This window comes from Pseudorca crassidens, chromosome 12 (assembly GCF_039906515.1).
Source record: "Pseudorca crassidens isolate mPseCra1 chromosome 12, mPseCra1.hap1, whole genome shotgun sequence".
Lineage (NCBI taxonomy): Eukaryota > Metazoa > Chordata > Mammalia > Artiodactyla > Delphinidae > Pseudorca > Pseudorca crassidens.
The window spans coordinates 87219652-87239894 of NC_090307.1; the positions used below are offsets into that span (position 1 = coordinate 87219652).

General features: G+C 46.0%; 1 protein-coding gene across 4 annotated transcripts in view; it reads left to right on the forward strand.

Annotated features, from left to right (window-relative positions):
• The window catches only part of TMEM132B (transmembrane protein 132B), a 409658-nt gene that overhangs the window by 324848 nt on the left and 64567 nt on the right, over positions 1-20243 (forward strand). Inside the window, exon 1 of one of the 4 annotated variants that reach the window (XM_067701187.1) lies at positions 8061-8360. The exons of the other annotated variants lie outside the window; for them this stretch is intronic. Within the exon in view, the coding sequence (XP_067557288.1) occupies positions 8238-8360 (123 nt within the window). The 5' untranslated portion in view covers positions 8061-8237. Of the gene's footprint in view, positions 1-8060; positions 8361-20243 lie in introns of those variants that run through there. 4 annotated transcript variants of the gene reach the window in all.

Consider the following 20243-nt stretch of genomic DNA (forward strand, 5'->3'; position numbering starts at 1 on the left):
GCAGGTCATGGGGGGTGAATTTGGTTGGAGCCAAGAGGCACTGAACTGATTACCAGAATACTCTCTGTCTTCTCCACTGGATCACAAGCTCCTCGATGGGAGGGACCCTGTTTGTTTTGCTCACCAGATGTTTTCTCAGCACCAAACGTGGTGCCTGATACACAGTGTCTGCTCAGCAAATGAGCAAATGGTTATATTTACCATCAGAACCTGAACCCACTGGCTGGATAGCCCTCATCTGCTGTATTAGTTTCCTTTTGCTGCTGTAGCAAATCACCACAAACTTAATGCTTTCAAGGAACACCAACTTATTATCTTAAGAGTCTGGAGGTCACAAGTCTGAAATGGGTTTCTGCCAGTTTTGTTACCCTATTGATTTACCTGGTGGGGGGGCGGGCGTCCATACTGACAAAATTCTCAATTGTTTTCTCCTTTGAGTTAGTTGTCAAGGAAATATTTTGGTCAAGAGTACAGGCTCTTGGGTCAGCCTGCCTAGATGGAAATTTGGACCCCAACGTTTACTAGTTTTGTCACTTAACCTCTCTGAAACTCAACCTTCGTCATCTGTAAAATGTAAAAATGAGGTTGCCTGCCTCTTAGAGTTTTATGAGGATTAAAGACGTACTGCAGGAACACAGCTGACAAAAATCCAGGGGAGGGAGAGGACCCCAAACTCTCCTTGAGATCCACTCCCTCCACCCCCAATTCCATGGAACTCCTCAACGCTTGCTTAACCCACATTATTTAACAAACTCAAGTGCCTATTGTGAAAAAAAAAAAAAAAAAAAAGCACGTTGGCCTGGCACATTGTAAGCACTCAATGATATTTAGCCATCGTTGTTTTCATCATCACCATTGTGCTGTCTGACCACGTGTAAATATATGTGTCAGATTTGGGCGAGGGTCAAACAGAAGTTCAATCTCGGTACGGGTGGTGGATTCCCCACCTAGAGGAAAGAAAGAGCTCGATTTGATGAATCAGATACAGCTGTGGTGCAGGTGGAGAAGAATGATGATGGTGGGTAGGTAGTCAAGGCGGCTGCTGCCCCCTGAACATCTCACTCAACCTCACAGCATCCTCTGAGGAGGGACTGCTATCTTGGGATTCAACCCCAGTATTATGATTTAGAAGGTTGCTGCCACAGTGTGTGACCCTGTGTAGTGTGGGGTGCTGTGGACACCCCTCGGGTAGCAAACCAACCTCTACTTCAAGAAGGTAAATATGCAGCTTTAGGGGAAATCATGATAAAACTGGGAAGAGACCCCAGGCGTGGAAGCCAGGGTGGGGGCTGATGCAATAGTCCAGGCAGGAGGGTCTGTAGAAGGACAGAGAGTGGTGATGTACTCATCCACCCACCCATCCATCCATCCATCCACCCATCCGTCCATCCATCTGTCCATCCATCTATCCATCCATCCATCCATGCATGCATGCATCCATCCATCTCTTGGTCCATTCGTCCACCCATCTGTCCATTCATCTGCCCATCCATCCATCCGATGGTCCATCGATCCATCCATCGATTGATCAATCCATCCATCCATCCACCCATCCATCCATCCATCCATCTGTCCATCCATCCATCCATCCATCCATCCATCCGTCCATCCATCCATCCATCGGGTCAATCGTTATACAATCGGCCACTTATTTAGCATACACTGTGTGCTGGATTCATTACTTTTTGGTGCATGGAAAGGGATAAAATGGAATTGATGGAAATTTTGAGTTGATCACCAGGCCTTGGAAACCATTGTGTCTAATGTTTCCATTTTAGCAGACAGCACAGATGGTCAACACCTTCAAAAATCCCATCTTAAAAAGGGCAGTCAAAAAAGAGGAGTGTCGCAACCTAGGGCAATAACGATGTTCTCTGCATCATCTTTAAAATCTAAAATTTAAAAATAGTCTTTGTGCTGCCCCCTCCATGGCTGGGAAATGCCAACTTTGTGCCTGTTTCTCTTCCCTTCATAAAGAAAAGCCCTTCTTTTCTTTATGAAAGCATGAGTTTTCTTTTCTCCCCCACCCCCCCCCCAACTCTGTCCCTCATTCCCTTTCAACTCTCTGCAGTTTTATGTCCAATTACTGAACTTTGAGCTTAGAGATTTATTTCCGTGGGTGGCTTGGAGTTTAGGGCTGCAGCCCACCATTCCACTACAGTTCTTAAAACTAAAAAGCCCAGCTCTACTCATGCAGATCAAAAACACATTATCTTTCAAAAAGTTGGAATCAACAAATGAGCCTGCTTGGTGAGTTTCTAAGCAACTGGGCACGCAAGCAAGGAAAAAGCGAGAGATAATCAGATGCCTTTTTAGCCGTCTTGGCCTGAAACTTTAGAGCAAGGCCTGGGCACAAATACTTCTTTATTTCAAATAATATTTGTGTGTCTACTCTGTGTTCTAGTGAATGGCGATGAACAGACACACAGAGTCCCAGCCCTCCCGGTGCTTCCATTCTAGGAGAGGAGAGTACGGAATATAAGAGACAAGTACATCCGATCACTTCAGATAGTGATGTACGCTGTGGAGAAATTCGTGCTGGGTCACAGAACAGAGACCCTGGGATGGAGGCGGGCAGTGCTAAGCGATCAGGAAGCTGTCTGTCTAAGGACCTGGCATTTGCTCTGAGAACTAACTGACGAGCAGCCAGCTCCGGAAGGCTGTGCGGGAAGCGCATTTCAGGCGGAGGGAACAGTGCGCATCTCCAGGCAGAATTAAACTCGGTTTATTTGAGGAACTCAAAGAAGGCCAGGCTGTTGGAATGTAGACCGCAAGGCGGGGGTCGGGGGGGGGAGGCAGGGGAAAGAGATGAGATTGGAGAGGAAGCCAGGGGCAGCTTTTGCAGGCCTTGGTAGTAACAGATAACCTTTCGTGGGCTTTCCAGTGTCCAGTTATTGGTGTCTGTATTAGCCGCCTCTTGCTGCTGTAACAAATTACCGCAAGCATAGTGTCTTTAAACAACACAAATCTAGCTTACAGTTCTGGACATCGCAAGTCTGAGACGGGTCTAGAGGACAAAATCAAGGTGTCAGCAGAGCTGCATTATTTTGGAAGCTCTAGGGGAGAATCTCTTCCTTGCCCTTTCCAGCTTCGAGAGGCGCCCGCATTCCTTAGCTCATGACCCCATGTCACACATCACTCTGACCTCTGCTTCTGTTACCGTGTCTCCTTCTCTGATGCTGACCCTCCAGTCTCCCTCTTGTAAGGACCCTTGTGATCACGCCGGGCCACCTGCATAACGCAGGACACTCTCCCCAGCTCAGCATCCTTAACTGAATCACATCTGCAAAGCCCCTCAGTTGTGTAAGGTCACATGTTCACAGGTTCTGTGTCAGGCAGTGCCTCCGCAGCTGCGTGACCTTGGGCAAGTGACTTAAGTGTTCTGTGATGGCTCAGTTTCCCCATTGGGAAAATGGCCCAGGGCTGTGGTGAAGTCACATGTGGGAATTTCCCAGAAGAGAGCCTGGCATTAAATTAGTTGTCCGAAATAGGAGTGGTGGCCGTTAGCTCAGGACGGTAGTAGCACGCAGAGTGGACAAGAGGAGGGACTTCTGGCACCGTGGTATTTTGAGGTCATTGGATTAGACAAGACACGTGTGACGTGTAGAGAGAAGTGTTCACAGTGGGAGCCTGCAGAGCCGGAGGGGGACCGTGTCAGGGGAGCCCAGGCTGATGAACATTCTGACTCTAGCTTGCAGGTGGGGAGTTATGTCTCTGAAAGATGTTTTCCTTTCTTTCTCTTCGATTCTTGCTCCCATAGAGTGAGGCGTTCCTCCTCCCGCTTCCCCGTCCCCGCCGCCCAGGGCAAAGCCATGTGAAACCATATTGATTTGTTGGCACTCTGCTCCCTTGCTGTCTGGGTCCAGGCTGCCGGTCCAGCGGCTGCAATTCACTCCGCTTGCCTTGTTGAAATTCCAAGTGTTCTGTACACCCTGTATTTTCTTGGGATCATAGTCCTGATGGCGCAAAACAATCAGGGACTTAAATCGCTTGAAGCTCCTGCTTCATGTCACAGGGCGTCTCTCTCCCTCCCTCTGTGGCTGTTTTCTTTGCCCGTTGGCTCTGCATGTGGCCCAGGATGCAGAGGGGGCAGAAGTTGTCCTGGGAGTCTCCACCTCTAAGGAGGGATGTTTCGCCCCAGGCCAGGTCCAGCAGGCATCTCCTGGGCCTCTTGGGGTCTGTTACAGCTCCAGGGGGTCTTAAGTAATTAAGTCGGTAATTCAGAAAGCTTTGAAGGCTTGTGGATAGCTTTTTCCCCTGTCCTTTGTCTTTTGTTTTGTTTAAAACTTAAAAGTAAAATCGAACTGAATAGCGCTTGAATGCATCCTCCTAAAATCCTAAAATAAGGCTCAAGGGTTCACGGACTACCCGCAGTTCCAACCCCCTTCCCTAAATGAACTCCGTTTTATCCTTTTATTGTTTTCATCCAGGGCTCTGTATCTACCTTCATACACAGATACGTGGCTGCAGACAGCAAAGGATTTTGTTTTATCCGTGGCCTTGTGTGGAAACAAAGGGCATTGTGCTGCGTCTCACATTCTCTACAACCAATACTCTGTCTCAGAGGCTTTTTCATACCCGTGTGAATAGAGCTGCCTCGTTCATTTTTTAAAAACCTGCTCTTTAGTAGCCTGTGGTAGGCTATTCCGTAGTTTATTTCCCTACTGGTGAATACTTAGGTGGTTTCTATTTCTTTCTTTTTTTTTCTTCTCTCTCTCTCTCTCTTTTTTTTTTCTTCTACTACCATGAATCTTGTAAAACTCCACCTGATTTAAGGGTGAAAAGTGGGTTCTAGATCAGGTGCCGAAAGGTGTAAGGGGCTGTTAGAGGCAAGGGTGAAACTGGTGATCAGTCAATAGTCTGTTAGTTTCCTGGGGCTGTCATGAAGAATTACCACCAACTGCATGGCTTAACACAAGAGGGGTGGATTCTCTCACCGTTCCGGAGGCCAGAGTTCTAGAAACAAGGTATCAGCAGGGCCGTGCTGCCTCTGAGGACCTGAAGATTCTAGGTTCTCCCTTGCCTTCCAGCTTCAGGTGGCCCCAGGCATTCCTTAGCTTGTGGCCGCATCACTCCCATCTCAGCTTCTGTCATCACAGGGCTGTGTATGTGTCTGCGTCTCTGCGTGTCCCCTCCTTAACAGTACACTGGGCATTGAATTTAAGCATCCAGTATAACCTCATCTTAACTAATCACATCTGCACAGACCCTTTTTCCAAATAAGGTCACGTTCTGAGATTCCAGTGGACATGAATTTGAGGGGGGGGGGGACACTATTTAACCTACTACAGGGGTAAGAAGCGGGGAGGGGCTACACATAGGCCACCGACCTGCCAACTAAGATCTGGGTGGTATTTAGGGCAGCCCCGTCCTACACCTTCAACATCTTCAGTGCGATTTGATGCTCTGGAAAATGACTCTAAAAGGCTATTAGGTCTTTAGTCATTAAGTCAGCTACAAAGCCTTCACATTCTGTAGTGTTGATTAGACTCCACTTACCAGGAAAAGAAAGAGATTCCAATGCCTCTGAAAGGTATGTTTGTGGAACCCTGACTTCCAAAGTCCATCCAGATGACCTGCGTCCCCCTTCTTCCACCAAAGCTAGTGAGTCAGTGTAATTACTTGCTGGAGATTACATACAACACCTTGCTGTAGGAATCCAGGGTAAGCCTGACTCAGCGCTGTCTTTGAGGCTTTTCTTATATATAGAAAAGAGCAAGGTGGTCTGCAAGCAGCCGTTCCCTTGGCTATATAGTCAGAGTTTCACCTGATGGAGCCAACCTGTTCACAGCTGAAAGGAGCAATTTGAATTGTCCAGGAGAAGGTGTGTCCAGTGGACATGCTTTACAAATGACCAGAAATAACCATCTTGGTTAGATTGAAGCCACACGCTTTGTAAGTACCACCACAGGCACCTGTCAAAGTGCGGGATGCAGGTCAGCTCCCCACAGCCAAGCGTTATCCGGGCGCGTGACGCCAGTGAGCGTATTCAGTGAACCTATCGCCGCAGTGGCCCCATAGCTGGCTGTAGCTGTTCTGTCATTTCCTAACTTACTTAAAAATAACAGTATAAAAAGGATTGCCCTTGGAGAGTGAACTGGAGTCAGCTAAGTGGAAAAGGAGAAGGAAGAAGCCCATTAAGATGTTTGGTTCCACTGACCCGTGCCTTTCTGGCAAACCTTTGCTGACATATAATATCTGAAGATGAACTGGAAAAACAGACCCAAGAAGCAAGCCTAGGGATGAAACTGGTGGCTGACAGTTGAAGGAACGAAGGGATGGAAGTCTGGGTGTTTCTGTTACAGTAATGTGACATGACAGGTTCCCAAGGCTCTGTCAATACCATGAATATTTATGACCTATCTGTCTCACCAAAAACCTCCGTCAGGCGGCACATCCACAAAGACTCCTGCTCGGGAATTGTTCTGTTCTGTTGGGTGATGAGCGCTGAATGACAAAATTGAGATCAATTAGGTGAAGGGTTTGTGCTTCCGTTTAACACAGAGGCTGTATTCTGAAGAAATCAATTTCTTTTTGAAAAATAAAATCTCTTTTACTGTTGGCGGGTGACCTGCATTTTTTGTCACAAGATGGAGTTGCCCATATGCAAGTGTTTCTGGGTACTGACCTCCAGGGGCCTCCTCTGAGACTCAGGTTCCTGTTTTGTTTGCTTGTTTGTTTGTTTTTAACATCTTTATTGGAGTATAATTGCTTTACAATGGTGTGTTAGTTTCTGCTTTATGACAAAGAGAATCAGTTATACATATACATATATCCCAATATCTCTTCCCTCTTGCGTCTCCCTCCCTCCCACCCTTCCTATCCCACTCCTCTAGGTGGTCACAAAGCACCGAGCTGATCTCCCTGTGCTATGCGGCTGCTTCCCACTAGCTATCGATTTTACATTTGGTAGTGTATATATGTCCATGCCAACCTCTCACTTCGTCCCAGCTTACCCTTCCCCCTCCGCATGTCCTCAAGTCCATTCTCTAGTAGGTCTGCGTCTTTATTCCCATCCTGCCCCTAGGTTCTTCATGACCTTTTTTTTATAGACCCCATATATATGTGTTAGCATACGGTATTTGTTTTTCTCTTTCTGACTTCACTCTGTATGACAGACTCTAGGTCCATCCATGAGGTTCCTGTTTGAAATGACAAACCAGAGTCCTGGCAAAAGAGAGGACTTTGCCCACCTGTGTGCTGGTCAGTGAAGGGACAGCACCTTCTCCACAGCTGGGGAGGTGTGGAGGCATGTGTGCGTAAGAGATGTCAAGCTGCCGCAGCTTGGATCTAACTTGCCATTTACTTAAACTTTGTGATCTGAGCCGGCCTTTGGAGCCTCAGTCATCCTATCTGCAAAAGGGGTATGTAATATAATTCCTACTAGGACAACCTCAACAGGTTACTTTGAGGATTAAATGAGGCAACATTATATGTGCAGTTCTTGTTACAAAGTAAGAATACCATAGATGTCATCAACTTCTTTTTATTAGTTACCCAACATGCTTAAATGGGAGACATTTAAGAATAGTGGTGAAATTAAAAATATTTCCTAACAGGGTGGCGTGGTCACTGACCTCACGTGACCCACGGGACTAGATGCAGCTTGTAAGTAATTGTCGAAGTCCCTCCCCTCCCCCCAGCGCACACCAGCTGTACATCGGCCCCGCCTGAGAGAAACGGCAAGTTAAAATTCAGTGCTTTTTTTTTCTTTGCATAGCTTATCGCAGAGTCCAGCACATCTTTTTCTAAATAACTTTAATTTTGCAAACTGCCAAGATGGCGTTTTTGATTGGCTTGAACTTTTTCCGAGGAGAGGGGACCACAGGCGGCAGTCCCCAGGGTGCCCACTAGGTGGCGCTCACAGACCGACCAGCTCGTGGCCGCGCTGGGCCTGCGCTCCCCTCCCCCAGAAGGCTCCCGAACACATCTGCCCCCCGGGCCCAATCTTCTCCCCAGTCAGCTGACTGCTTCATCCAGCCCTTTGCTCACTTGCGAGTCCCGGTGGCCTCAAGTGTGAGAAATGAAGGCCCCTCCCGCAGCCCCACCCAGCGCTCAGCACAGCACATGAGACGCACCTGGCCCGCACCTGGCCCGCGGCCTCCGGCCCCTTGGACAGGTGCGGCCTCTCCGCCAGCATCACCGCCCGCCCTGCGGCTGGATGGAGCCTGCGAGTGGCTGCTTTTCTCGAAAGGCTTTATCATTTTAGTGTGAAATAATACATAGTCATTATAAAAATGTTAAACATAATAAAAAAGCCCAAATCCCAACACCCCCCCTATGACGTTAGTTATATTGGAGACTCATCATTCGGGGCGGTCTACATCCGTGAATCCACAGCGAGAGGAGTGGCTGGCTGGGTAAGTAGACGGTGGTTGGACACCATATTTTATAGCAACGAAATCCTACTCTAAAGCTGTATTTTATTCGTGAAGGTGTTAAATTATTTACAGATAAAGAGGACAAAGAATCCGAAGTAGAGTTGTATTTCATAAAAGAAACGAGCAAAAATAGAAAAGCTAGCCGACGAGAAGAGACTTTTATTTTTAAACTACTTGGTACATTTAAGACAGAAAAGTTTGTGGAAAAAACAAACCAAGGTTTGGAACGATTATTATTATTACTATTATTCTTATTACTGTCACTATAGCTGCTATTGCCGCCTCCACGTCCATCGCCACACCGTCTCTATTTCTTCCATGACACAATTTTAGCCGGTGACGTCGGCTCCTTGATTTGAAAGTAGAAGAAACGGCACGCTGAGATTTCTTGCCATTTCCCCCATCCGAGTATTTATTGGTTTTGCAAGTTTTACATTGTTAAAGTCTGTAACGTCGATGCCCTCCATGGAGCCTAGTTGCTACGTCCCTTCACTGTCAACTCTCTGACTACGGGAAGCCGGTCCTGCTTGCCTCATCCGCTTCATCCGTTACCCCCCGGCCATCTGCTGCTTTCCATCCTCAGAGATGGTGCATGCCTTTTATCTGCCGATGGCCTTTTTTTGATGCTGTTGGGGGATTACATTTGAATTCCTTTATTCCCACTGTAATGTGATCTCGAGGATAAATGAGGTTAGTCCAGTGGTTCATCCACCATAATCCCAACCTTCTTTAGAAACCGTAGCGCGCGGTTCCGGTTTAAGGGGTAGGTTGTCGGTCATTCCTTCACACACCTGCCCGTGTGCCAGGCACGGGGGTGGGAACCAGGACGGATGAAGGACACAGTTCTTGGCATCAGTGATGTCAAAAGGACTTTGTGCCCAGGAGCAGAATTCTGTGTGTGTGTGTGTGGAATTGCTTTAGAGAAGGATGAAATAAACTGAGGACGACCCTGCCGCGTCCTCCTCGGGGGGGTGATGCGCTGCCGCTGGGTGGGGGGGTGATGCGCTGCCGCTTGGGGGCGGGGGGATGCGCTGCCGCTCGGGGCGGTCACACGTCAGAGCCGAAGCGAAGCTGCTGGTAATGAGGCATCGTCCCCAGGGAGGAGGCCATCAGTCTGCATCTCCCAGGTGAAAAGGGTAAAGGGCCAGGGAAACAGCGCGAGGCGCAGCACGTGGCCGGGTCCCCCCGCCCAGCAGCTCCACAGGGTTCTTGTCTTTGGGATGCTAAGCCTCCTGAGGACAGGCACACAGTCACACGTTTATAAAACGCTGCGGTGCCTGCAGTGCTGCAGATACCACAGGTCACCGGGCTTAACATCAGCCTCTCCAGGACCAGGTTCGCATGTGGATCGGTGGGTGGTGGGCGTGAGAGCAAAGAGGAAGGATGGGGACAGCAGAACAGGCTCATTCCCCTCATCTCCCTAGTCCTAGTCTCCAAAATGCAGTGCGATTGGGTTTGAACCAGTTGGGTCATGATTTTTATATCTGAAGGAAAAACCCTGACATCAGTGGATAAGGTACATGTGATAGAAACCAGAGAGGAAAATTCCAAACAAGGCAAAAAAAACCCAAAGCAGGATCTCTAACAGATGCCTGCACTCCCATGTCCATTGCGGCAGTATTCACAGTAGCCAAGACTGGAAACAGTCTAAAGGTCTCTCGACAGATGAATGGATAAAGTGATGGAGCCGTCCAATGGAATATTACACAGCCTTAAAAAAGAAGGAAATCCTGTCCTGTGCAATGACAAGGATGAACCAGGTGGACAAGATGCTAAGTGAAATAAGTCGGTCACAGAAGGACAAATACTATATGATCTCACTTAAGTGAGGAATGTAAAATATCCAACCTTGTAGAAGTAGAGAGTAGAATGGGGCTGGAGGGAGGAGTAAATGGGAGGTTGCTATTTAACAGGGGTACAGTTTCAGTTATGCAAGAGGAATAAATTCTAAAGATCTGCCGTACAGTTACTGCAATGGTCCAGGCAGGACGGGACTGGACTTACACTGAGAAGGACGCTGAGACATTATCAAGGAGCAGAATTGCAAGTGTGCTTTTTGTTTGCTTTGTTTTTTCTTTTTGCGGTATGTGGGCCTCTCACTGTTGTGGCCTCTCCCGCTGCGGAGCACAGGCTCTGGATGTGCAGGCTCAGCGGCCATGGCTCACGGGCCCAGCCGCTCTGCGGCATGTGGGATCTTCCCAGACCGGGGCACGAACCCGTGTCCCGTGCATCGGCAGGTGGACCCTCAACCACTGCGCCACCAGGGAAGCCCGCAAGTGTGCTTTTTGATGGGGAGCCTTCGAGCTGGTTCTTTTTCTTGCCCTGCAAGGAAACCATTTGAGGATTCTGGATTTCATGATGAATTAGGAATAAAGTATTGATAATCAGCTACAGTTGTTGTTACCAGAGATCCCCTTTAAATTTGCCTCTACGTAATAGGAAATGGTTAGCCCGAAGGAAGTTTCTAAGAATAGGTGATTGGATATCAGCTACGTTTGAAAGTGTCACTGCGTGAGGCAGACTTTGTCTGCTGTTGTGATGTGTTGTTTATCATCGTGGAGATAAGTTGTGCTTCTTGTGACAATAAGCAATGTGTTGTCACAGCTGCCAGGCGTTTACGGGTTAATCTCTGAGGTTAATGAAGGCGGCTGATTCCCCGGGAGTCTGTCTTCCCGGCTCTGTGGACGCACCCACACTCTGAGGTCTCAGCCTGCCTTTCAGGTCCTGCTCTGTGTCAAGGTGTTCTTGGAGAGGGTGCTTATGCATGGCACAGGCGCCAGAGGTGGGAGCTAATTGTGCTTTGTTCCTGCTCAGCTGAGGCAAGAAGGTGGGAAACGGGTCAGCAGCACCCACCTTGGCAATGGATTTCAGCCCTCTCTGCTCGGTGGGAACATGGCAGAGAGCTTCTGTAATCCCTCAGGAACACTTGGTCACTCTATTCTCTTGATCTAAAGATCACAGATGTGATGGAAGGTCTTCAGCACTGGCCTGGGAGACACGTTTTATTTTTTTAGTTCATTCCTCTTTTGCTTTTTTCCTTAACATCTCTGTTTTCGTTTCCTTTCTTGAAAATTCAGATTCTGCTAAAGCGAACTATTGTAACCATCTAGCAAACCTTTTCAGATAGGTTCACGTTTCACTGATCACAGATTTAGAACACCCAGACGAGGGAACGTGTTGTATTCTTGTATTAGGACATGGAGGGAATTTCAGAATACAGGTGCTCCCGAACCTTCAAGAACATTTAACAAGCGCTGTGCCAGTTGTCATTTTATTGCCTGTCAGCTCCCACTCTGCCCTTCTCTTCCTCCTGTGGGATCTTGGAGCTGGACCCTGCAAACATGTTTTTCCTTTGTCAGCTGGTGCACTGCTGGAGTTTTCCAGCAGAGGCCGCTGGAGAGACAGGGCAAGATGTAGCAGGGGCCAGGGTTTTCTAACTGGCTTCACTGCGGTCTTGTTTTTGTCCCCTGTGGCACAGCTGCCAACAGCATGCGAAGACACTGTGGTGATCATCACCCAGTGAGTTTCACTGGCCCGCAGGTGGGTGACTTCCTGCTCACCTGCCGGGGACCAGCTTGCCCATGGCACCCAGCGTGCTCTCCATCAGCACGGGGCCGCAGCCACGTCCTCTGCAGTGAGTCTGAACCTCAGCTTTGGGGAGAGGATGCTCTTCATGTTTTATCCTTCCTTGGGCTCTCCGCCCCGGCCCTAGAGCTGGTCACTGGGGCTCACGTCTGCCATTCTTAGATTCTCTAGACTTCTTTTCTTCTCTCCTGGTTACCCACCTTTCATTAGTTGGAAATTCCCATCGTAATTTTTTCCTGATCAAACGACTGGTGCGGTTTCCGTCTCCTGACCGGACTCTTAACTGATATATCACCATATATGGTGATGTACTAACATCAAGAGACATTAATGGTTATTTCCCATAACCACTTCTGATTTGACCGATCATGTTTAAATATGTTTCCCCAGGATACTTTCAGGCTACCTTTTCAGTGAATGAAAGCATAATTTTCTTTAAGCTCACTAGAGGATCACAGATACTGAAAAGCAATCACGCCATTTCTTTTCTGAACACTTCATGGTTTAGACTGGAGATTCTCACTCTTTAGTTCCAGAATCATGTGGGGAGCTAGTTTTTTTTAAAGTAATGTATCTTTAATCAAATGCCTATAAAACATAACATTTATGTCAACTAGTCATTTGCAAGTCAACTCAGTCGGGGAGCTAGTTTAAAATGTGGATTCTTATGCCTCACATCTAGCGGCTGAGTACTCTGATTTACCATCAAATGGCCTTTTCTGTGTATATTTTTCACACTTAATCCTTACAACTATCCTGTTAAATGCCTTGATTTCATTTTACTGCGTTATGGCTCAAAGAAGTATCTTGTAGGCAGACGAGGGGTTGGTGTGGGGCAGAAAGCAAGCCCAGGGCTTTTGATCTTAGACCCAATTTCCCTTCCACTACACTGCTTTTCTAGCACAGAATGAAACCTCCTTTCTGTTTCTTTCATACACAGGATGAGGAAGTCGAGTCAGGCAAATAATTTCATTTTTCAAAATATTTTTTTCTCATCGAAGAGAATTTGTGAAACGGAGACACCTGTAGAGAAGAAAATAAAAATCATCTTTTTTCCCACTCGCTAGAGACACGTTGTGATGCGTGTAATTCCAGGTTCTTTTCTGTGCACCTGTCTTGTCTTTAACAAGAGATGGTCTTATTTCACGTTCTACCCTTTCGGGGTATTTTTGTTTGTTTTAGAGTCGGACTGGTTTGCTACCGTTGCATGATAAAGTTCCTTAGAATTCAGCTTAAAGCCACAGTCACTTAGGGTCACTCATGCGGTGTCTGGGCAGCTGAGGCAGCTGGGCCAGTGGGGGGAGTTCAGCTGGGGTGATCGCATGGGGTGCCTCTGGCTCTCATCCTTCTCCTGGGACCAGCCTGGGCCTGTTCTTTTCATGACCACGGTCGACACACAAGAAGGCAAGCAGACTCAGCCCTAAAAAAGAAGGAAATAATGCCGTATGCAGCAACATGGGTGGACCTAGAGATGATCATACTAAGTGAAGTCAGTCAGACAGAGAAAGACAAATACCATATGAGAGCACTTATATGTGGAATCTAAAATAGGACACAAGTGAACATATCTATGAAACAGAAACAGACTCACAGACATAGAGAACAGACTTGTGGTTGCCAAGGGGGAGGGGGCGTTGGGGGGATGGATTGGGAGTTTGGGGTTAGCAGATGCAAACTAGTACACATAGGATGGATAAACAACAAGGTCCTCCTGTAGAGCACAGGGAACTCTATTCAGTATCCTGTGATAAACCATCATGGAAAAGAATATGAAAAAGAATCTGTATGTATGTATAACTGAATCACTTTGCTGTACAGCAGAAATTAACACAACATTGATTGTAAATCAACTATACCTCAATAGAATAAATTAAAAAAAAAAAAAAAGACAAGCAGAAATGCATTCAGTGCCTTGCAGCCTGGGCTGAGAACAGGAACACTGCTTCTTTGGCCTCCTTGCCACGAGAGGACAAATGATTCTCTTTCTCTGCGTCTCGCCCCAGCCTCCTATATGCAAAGGAGAAAAACGCTCTCACCTTCTCCTGAGTTCCTCTCGGTAATAGCTCCTGTCACTTTGCGTTATCTATTTATACTCAAGCTCATTTAAAACACCATCTGATAAAATAACCTGTATAATTTTCTTCACAGTTGACTATGCGGAAAAAATAATCATTATGTTATTAGATCATGGCACTCTATTTGACGCGGGCTCTAAGCTCCCAGTGAAAGTGTTGAATAGCTTAAACTTCCCACAGAAATGGAAATGAAGAGGAAAATCCAGTCTGGGTTAATGCAGGCGCCTGGGACTCTCTTCACGGGTCTCCCTGCGGTGGGGGAACTGGATTTTTTTCCTCAGCAGAGGTGGAGAGAGGGGACCTCTGGGCTGAGGCTTGATGTGGGTGAATGTGGCCCTGCCCTTTGCCTGGCTCCGTTTTTTTAAACCACTTCCTGTTGTCAGCATGTTTTCAAGCTCTAGTCCAGACAGAACAGTGTAACCGGGCCCCTGAGAGTCCTTGTGTGATGTAATCCCATTGCAAGAAAACCGAAAGTCACACATCCAAAGCCCACCTCGTCACTCTCCCAGGCCCTCCCGTGGGTCCTCAGAGGCCCCACCAGATGGGTCCCCTTCCCTTTTCTCAGCTCCCTTTTCTTAGAATGTCACTATTTTATTTCTCTACAAGGTTCCCTGTACCTGTTTCTTGGACAATGGTTTAACCTCAGGATGTAGATAAACTTCTAGATCACTAGCTTCATTGCTTCATTTCATTTCCTCTTATTTGAAATCCCTTTCTGTGGCTTTAGAGTCTGAACTGTATCCATCGATGGAAATATCCGAATATTTCCTGGGGGGTGAAGGGCACACTGCTGTGTGAGAGGTAAGGAGAGGAGCACGCGGTGATCCAGGCTGCAGAAGAGAATTCAAGCTCTGCTCCTGCCGAGTGGCCTCCCAGCCTGAGCGTGCTCAGGACTGCCAAGTAAGGTTGTCCAGGTTGTGCACTGCTCATGGGCATGGCCACGGCCATGTCAGCCACACTCCAGACATTGTAGAGTTGGGAATTAAGTAGGACAGTCGTATAGCAGATGGCAATAAAGTGCCTCATTCTAACAAAATTGGTATATTATGACAATTTTCTGCGGGATGGAAGAGGCACCATCTTCTAATTTGCAATGAGCTAACAATAGCTTTTCTGAATAGAATTTTTTTTAGGGAACGTATTATTTCCTGCAGTGATCCAGAGTCATCATTCATTCAACACTTACCAAATATTAAATGAACACCTATTATATGCCAGTCCCAGGGCGAGGCCCGTGGGATGCAATGGAGAGTGAAAGGAACAAAAAACCTAGTCCCTCCATTCTAACTGGGAAGTCACCTGTGAAACGACCAAGGACACGCTTGGCTGTGTGATCACAACTGTAGGAGGTGCTATAATGGGCAAGTCTGGGGTGCTGTGAGAGCAGGAGATGGGGAGTGAGCAGATTTGCTGAGGGCCCCGCGGAGGCTCTGAAGGTTGATGAGGACCATGGTGGCAGGTGAGGTCGGACAGTGTCGGGGGGGTGTCTGAAGGAAGAAAGCTGTGAAGGCTTAGGGTTTCCTGGAGACACTGCAGAGCAAGTATGATGAGTTTACACAGTGCACGAACACCGTGTTAAGTAAAACCGAACGACATCGGGAGAAAATGCTTTCCTTTAATTCTCTTTCAACCTTTTGATTAGGTCAAGAACGAAGTCTCTCTTGGGTTCTACTGTTTTTAACAATTCGTAAACATTTACTCATCTTTCCTAGCGAACTAGTGAGCCTTTGGCCAAAACCTTGGACAGGCAATCCAAATATCATTTAATAATAGTGCTCTAATTACAGGTAGCCCTGTCTTTGCATGGTGGTGTCAGACCACGTCAGTGACCCTGCAGACCAAAACCATGCAAAGCAATCTTACTAATCAATGGGGAAAATTGTGTTTGTTTTGTGACCTTTAAAAAGTTTTGTCGGAACATTAAAACCACTCTCACTGTTGATTATAAAACGTATAGGGAAGTGAAAAAAACCAGTAAAACTAATACTGATTTGGAAAAATTGTAATTTAAAACAGTAGCAACATTGAGAAAGTATTTTATTTCCTTGTATAAAACTTATCAAGAACATTTTGAACAATGTTTATCTTCTACTCATTGTTTAACTTACGATAGGAAGTGAGCATTTTTTCCATGGTTTGGCAGACTGTCACACTCTTCAGATCTAGAATCGGCTTCTCACATTTTATCCTTTGCACTTTCAATGTCGTGAAAGATTTCCGAGGATTTCTTTAATGTGGGATTCGGTTGGCTGCTGTCATTTCCTCTGGGACACCTTTGGTGTCTTTGTTACGACCACTTTTTTTTTCATTTATGTTGATGAGTTCACCTGTGTTAAGTTCCTCTAACTCCATAGCTGTAGTCTCTGAACTCTTGACAGTGTCAACATTTGCTCCACCAGCCTGCTATTCTGCTATGACTCCATCCACATTTAATTTTAATTTTACTTTCAGCATCATCGCTTTTCATTTCTTTGCTGCATCTTCACCTCTGTTGGCCTATCCCACCATTCGATGATCCGTTTTGGCAGGTGGTCTTATCACTGAGAGACAAGGAGACAACACACTTTCATACTTTGCCGTCTGGGTGTGAACTGAATAACAGATGCACAGTTATCAGTCACCAACAGACTGTGAAGTAATTGATATGATTGGTCACTCATAATGACATCCTTCTCTTTATTCACATAGTAATTTGTGGGCTGAAGAGCTAGCAAATGTGAATAGCTAGCTAGAAGTTTGCACTTTATATATTTACTTGAAGTTTGTACTTTAGATATTTTAGTGAATAGAGTAGATCTTGGTCACTGAAAATTGAACTGTGTTGTAGGGGAGATTTGTGTTATTTAACTGAACTGTGGTAACTGACATCTGTGCATGGCAGAACTTTGCAAAGCAAGGACTGCCTGTATATTTAGGGTTCTTTTGTTATTAAGATACAGTGGATGTACAATATTATATGTTTCAGGTGTACCACCTAGTGACTCACAATTTTTAAATGTTATATTCCAGTTCTGAATATTTAGTTTTAAGTTTCTTTTTATTTGTGGTAAGTAATGCTGACCCTTTCCATGTATGCTACAGAAAATGTCTTTTAACAAGTACCATATGATATCACTTATATGTGGAATCTAAAATATGACAGAAATGGACTTATCTATGAAACAGAAACAGACTCACAGACATAGAGAACAGACTTGTGGTTGCCGGCGGGAGGGAAGTGAGGGAGGGATGGAGTGGGAGTTCGGGATTAGCAGATGCAAACTATTATATACAGAATAGATAAACAACAGGGCCCTACTGTAGAGCACAGGGAACTTTATTCAGTATCCTGTGGTAAACCATAACGGAAAAGAATATGAAAAAGAATATATATGTGTATAACTGAATCACTTTGCTGTATACCAGAAACTAACACAACATTGTAGATCAACTATACTTCAATAAAATAAATTTAAAAAAGAAAGAAAGAAAGAAAACGTCTTTTAGGGACTTCCCTGGTGGTCCAGTGGGTAAGTCTCCACGCTCCCAATGCAGGGGGCCTGGGTTCGATCCCTGGTCAGGGAACTGGATCCCGCATGTGAGCCACAACTAAGAGTCCGCATGCCACAACTAAGAGTCCGCATGCCCCAACTGAAAAAAAAAAAGAAAAAAGGATCCTGCATGATGCAATTAAGACCTGGCACAGCCTAAATAAATATTTTTTAAAAAGTCTTTTACAAATATGTATGTTTAAGTATCTAAGTAAAATCCTGTAAAATATGAATTGATTCAAAGAAATATTGATTATGGCCCATGATTATAGCAAACGTTTTGAGGACCATGCATGAAGGACTATAGTTTGGGAAGTGCTGCGTGGGTACCAGTGGCTGCACACAGGAGTGGTTGTGCTCCCTAAGGAAACGTCTCATGGAATATAGGCGGCTTTCTTTACTCTCTTCCCCCAAGTACTGTCTACGGGGCTGTCCTGGGCAAATCTAGCTATTGGTTCCCATCATCACTTCCTTCAATGTGCCTGGTCTAAGTATACAGCCCCACAGGGAAATACAGGAGTATTCTATGCACATTTCTTTGTAAAATCATGACATGTCTCTAGGCTGATATATAGAGACCCCAAACATTTTTCTTCCTAAATAGACACATAATATTTCATAGGATGAGCATAATTGATTTAATCAATCTTCTTTTGTGACACAAAAGAAGGGATTGTTTTTCCTCCCTCCCTCCCCCTTCATTCCCTCCTTCCTTCCTTCCTCCCTCCCTCCCTCTTCCCTCTCTCTCTCTCCTCCTTCCTTCCTTCTTTGCTTCCTTCCTTCCTTTCTTTCTCTCCTCCTTTCATTTTTTGCACTACAAACAGTAACGGAACAAATAAATTTTATACAGATCCTTATTACTGGGATTGCTGGATCAAAGAACTGTGGATTATTCATTATAAATGATATTTCCAGGCTCATATTCCCATCAGCAGCATATGAAAGGGTCCATTGTGTCTCTTCTTTGCCAGCACAGTATATTTTCATTCTTGACAGTGTTGGCAACGTGATTGGGGAGCGGAGGAGTTGATTTCGTAGGCGTCTAGCGGGGTCAGTGTTCTGTAGTTCTCCCTGGGAAATTCAGACGTGGACATGTCAAGATGGGGTTCATTGTTTACCATTGCAGAAAGTTTCTTTCCTTTGAAAAAGGATTTGGGCTTGGTCCCTTAAAGAGCCCTTGTTTTGATCTTGTCAAACATTTGTCAACACATCCTTTGAAGCATTTAACTTAGTATCTGTGAAGAAAGAAGGGGTGCTTGAGAAGATTCCACATAATTGTGGCGCTATAACACATTGAGTTGAATTTTTATCCACCTAGGTCTTTTGGGGCCAGAGGAATCATTCCTGTCACGATTAGGAATTTCCCCTTTGAGCACTTCCGTGGCCAAAGTCTCAGGGGAAGGAGGAGTGATAGTCTATTTCGCTATGACAGAAGGATGCATACAGCTCTTGAAGAAAACAGGCATTTGAGATTTCTGTCTGCAACCTTTATATCATCCTGCCGAGGTTATGGAGTCTAGTCTTTACACTTGGAACCCTCTTTATTTTAAAGGCTGTAAGCACTCAATAACAAAGCTTCAAAATACATAAAGCAAAAGTTTCTACAACTGAGAGGAGAAATAAATACATAAATCTACAGTTGTAGTTGGAGGTTTAAATATTTCTCCCTCAGTAATTGCTAGAACAAGTAGGCAGAAATTCAGTAAGTTGAGTCTTTGAGAAAATAAGTCATTTATCTAAGTCCATTCAGGGAGTGGAAGGTCCAGCATTCCAGGTCAAGAAAGACCCCCTCGTCTTCCCTGTACTGCAGTATATACACATACACTGTGTATGTAGAATATGTCTACAGTGTACTGCCACACTGCAGATATATTCAATCCCTTACTAAAATAAGTAATAACAAAACTGCCCCAGTAGAAACATTTCCCTGGAAGATAGACGGCATAGGTTCCTGCTCTGAGAAGATGTCATAACCAGCTCTGAGACCTTGGGCAGGCCAGGTGCCCTCTCAGAGCCTCAGTTTCCTCCTCTGTATGATGGGGATGGTCCTGTCTTCCCTGCTTACCTCTCAGGGATGCTGCGGATCTCTCTCTCTCTCTCTCTCTCTTTTTTAAAAAATAAATTTATTTTTGGCTGCATTGGGTCTGCGTTGCTGCGAGCGGACTTTCTCTAGTTGTGGCGAGCGGGGGCTACTCTTCGTTGTGGTGCACGGGCTTCTCATTGTGGTGGCTTCTCTTTGTTGCCGAGCACGGGCTCCAGGTGTGCGGGCTCAGCAGTTGTGGCTCACGGGCTCTAGAGCGCAGGCTCAGTAGTTGTGGCGCACGGGCTCAGTTGCTCCGCGTCATGTGGGATCTTCCCGGACCAGGGCTCAAGCCCGTGTCTCTTGCATTGGCAGGCGGCTTCTTAACCATTGAACCATCAGGGAAGTGCAACGCTGTGAATCTCTTGATATAAAGGTGGCGTGAGTGGCATGGGTGCTGTGGGAGTGAAGTCACAATTACTTTCAGGGGAGGTAGGTGTCAAGTGTAATTAGGAGAAAAAATTGATTAGAGCTCACTGAGCACACACCGTGGTGACCCCGGGGCTCTGTTATACACGGGAGTGTTGCTTTGGTCTCTAATTGAGACTGACGTCCTAAGCGACGATTGCTCTCTTAATTAGGCAGTCACTGG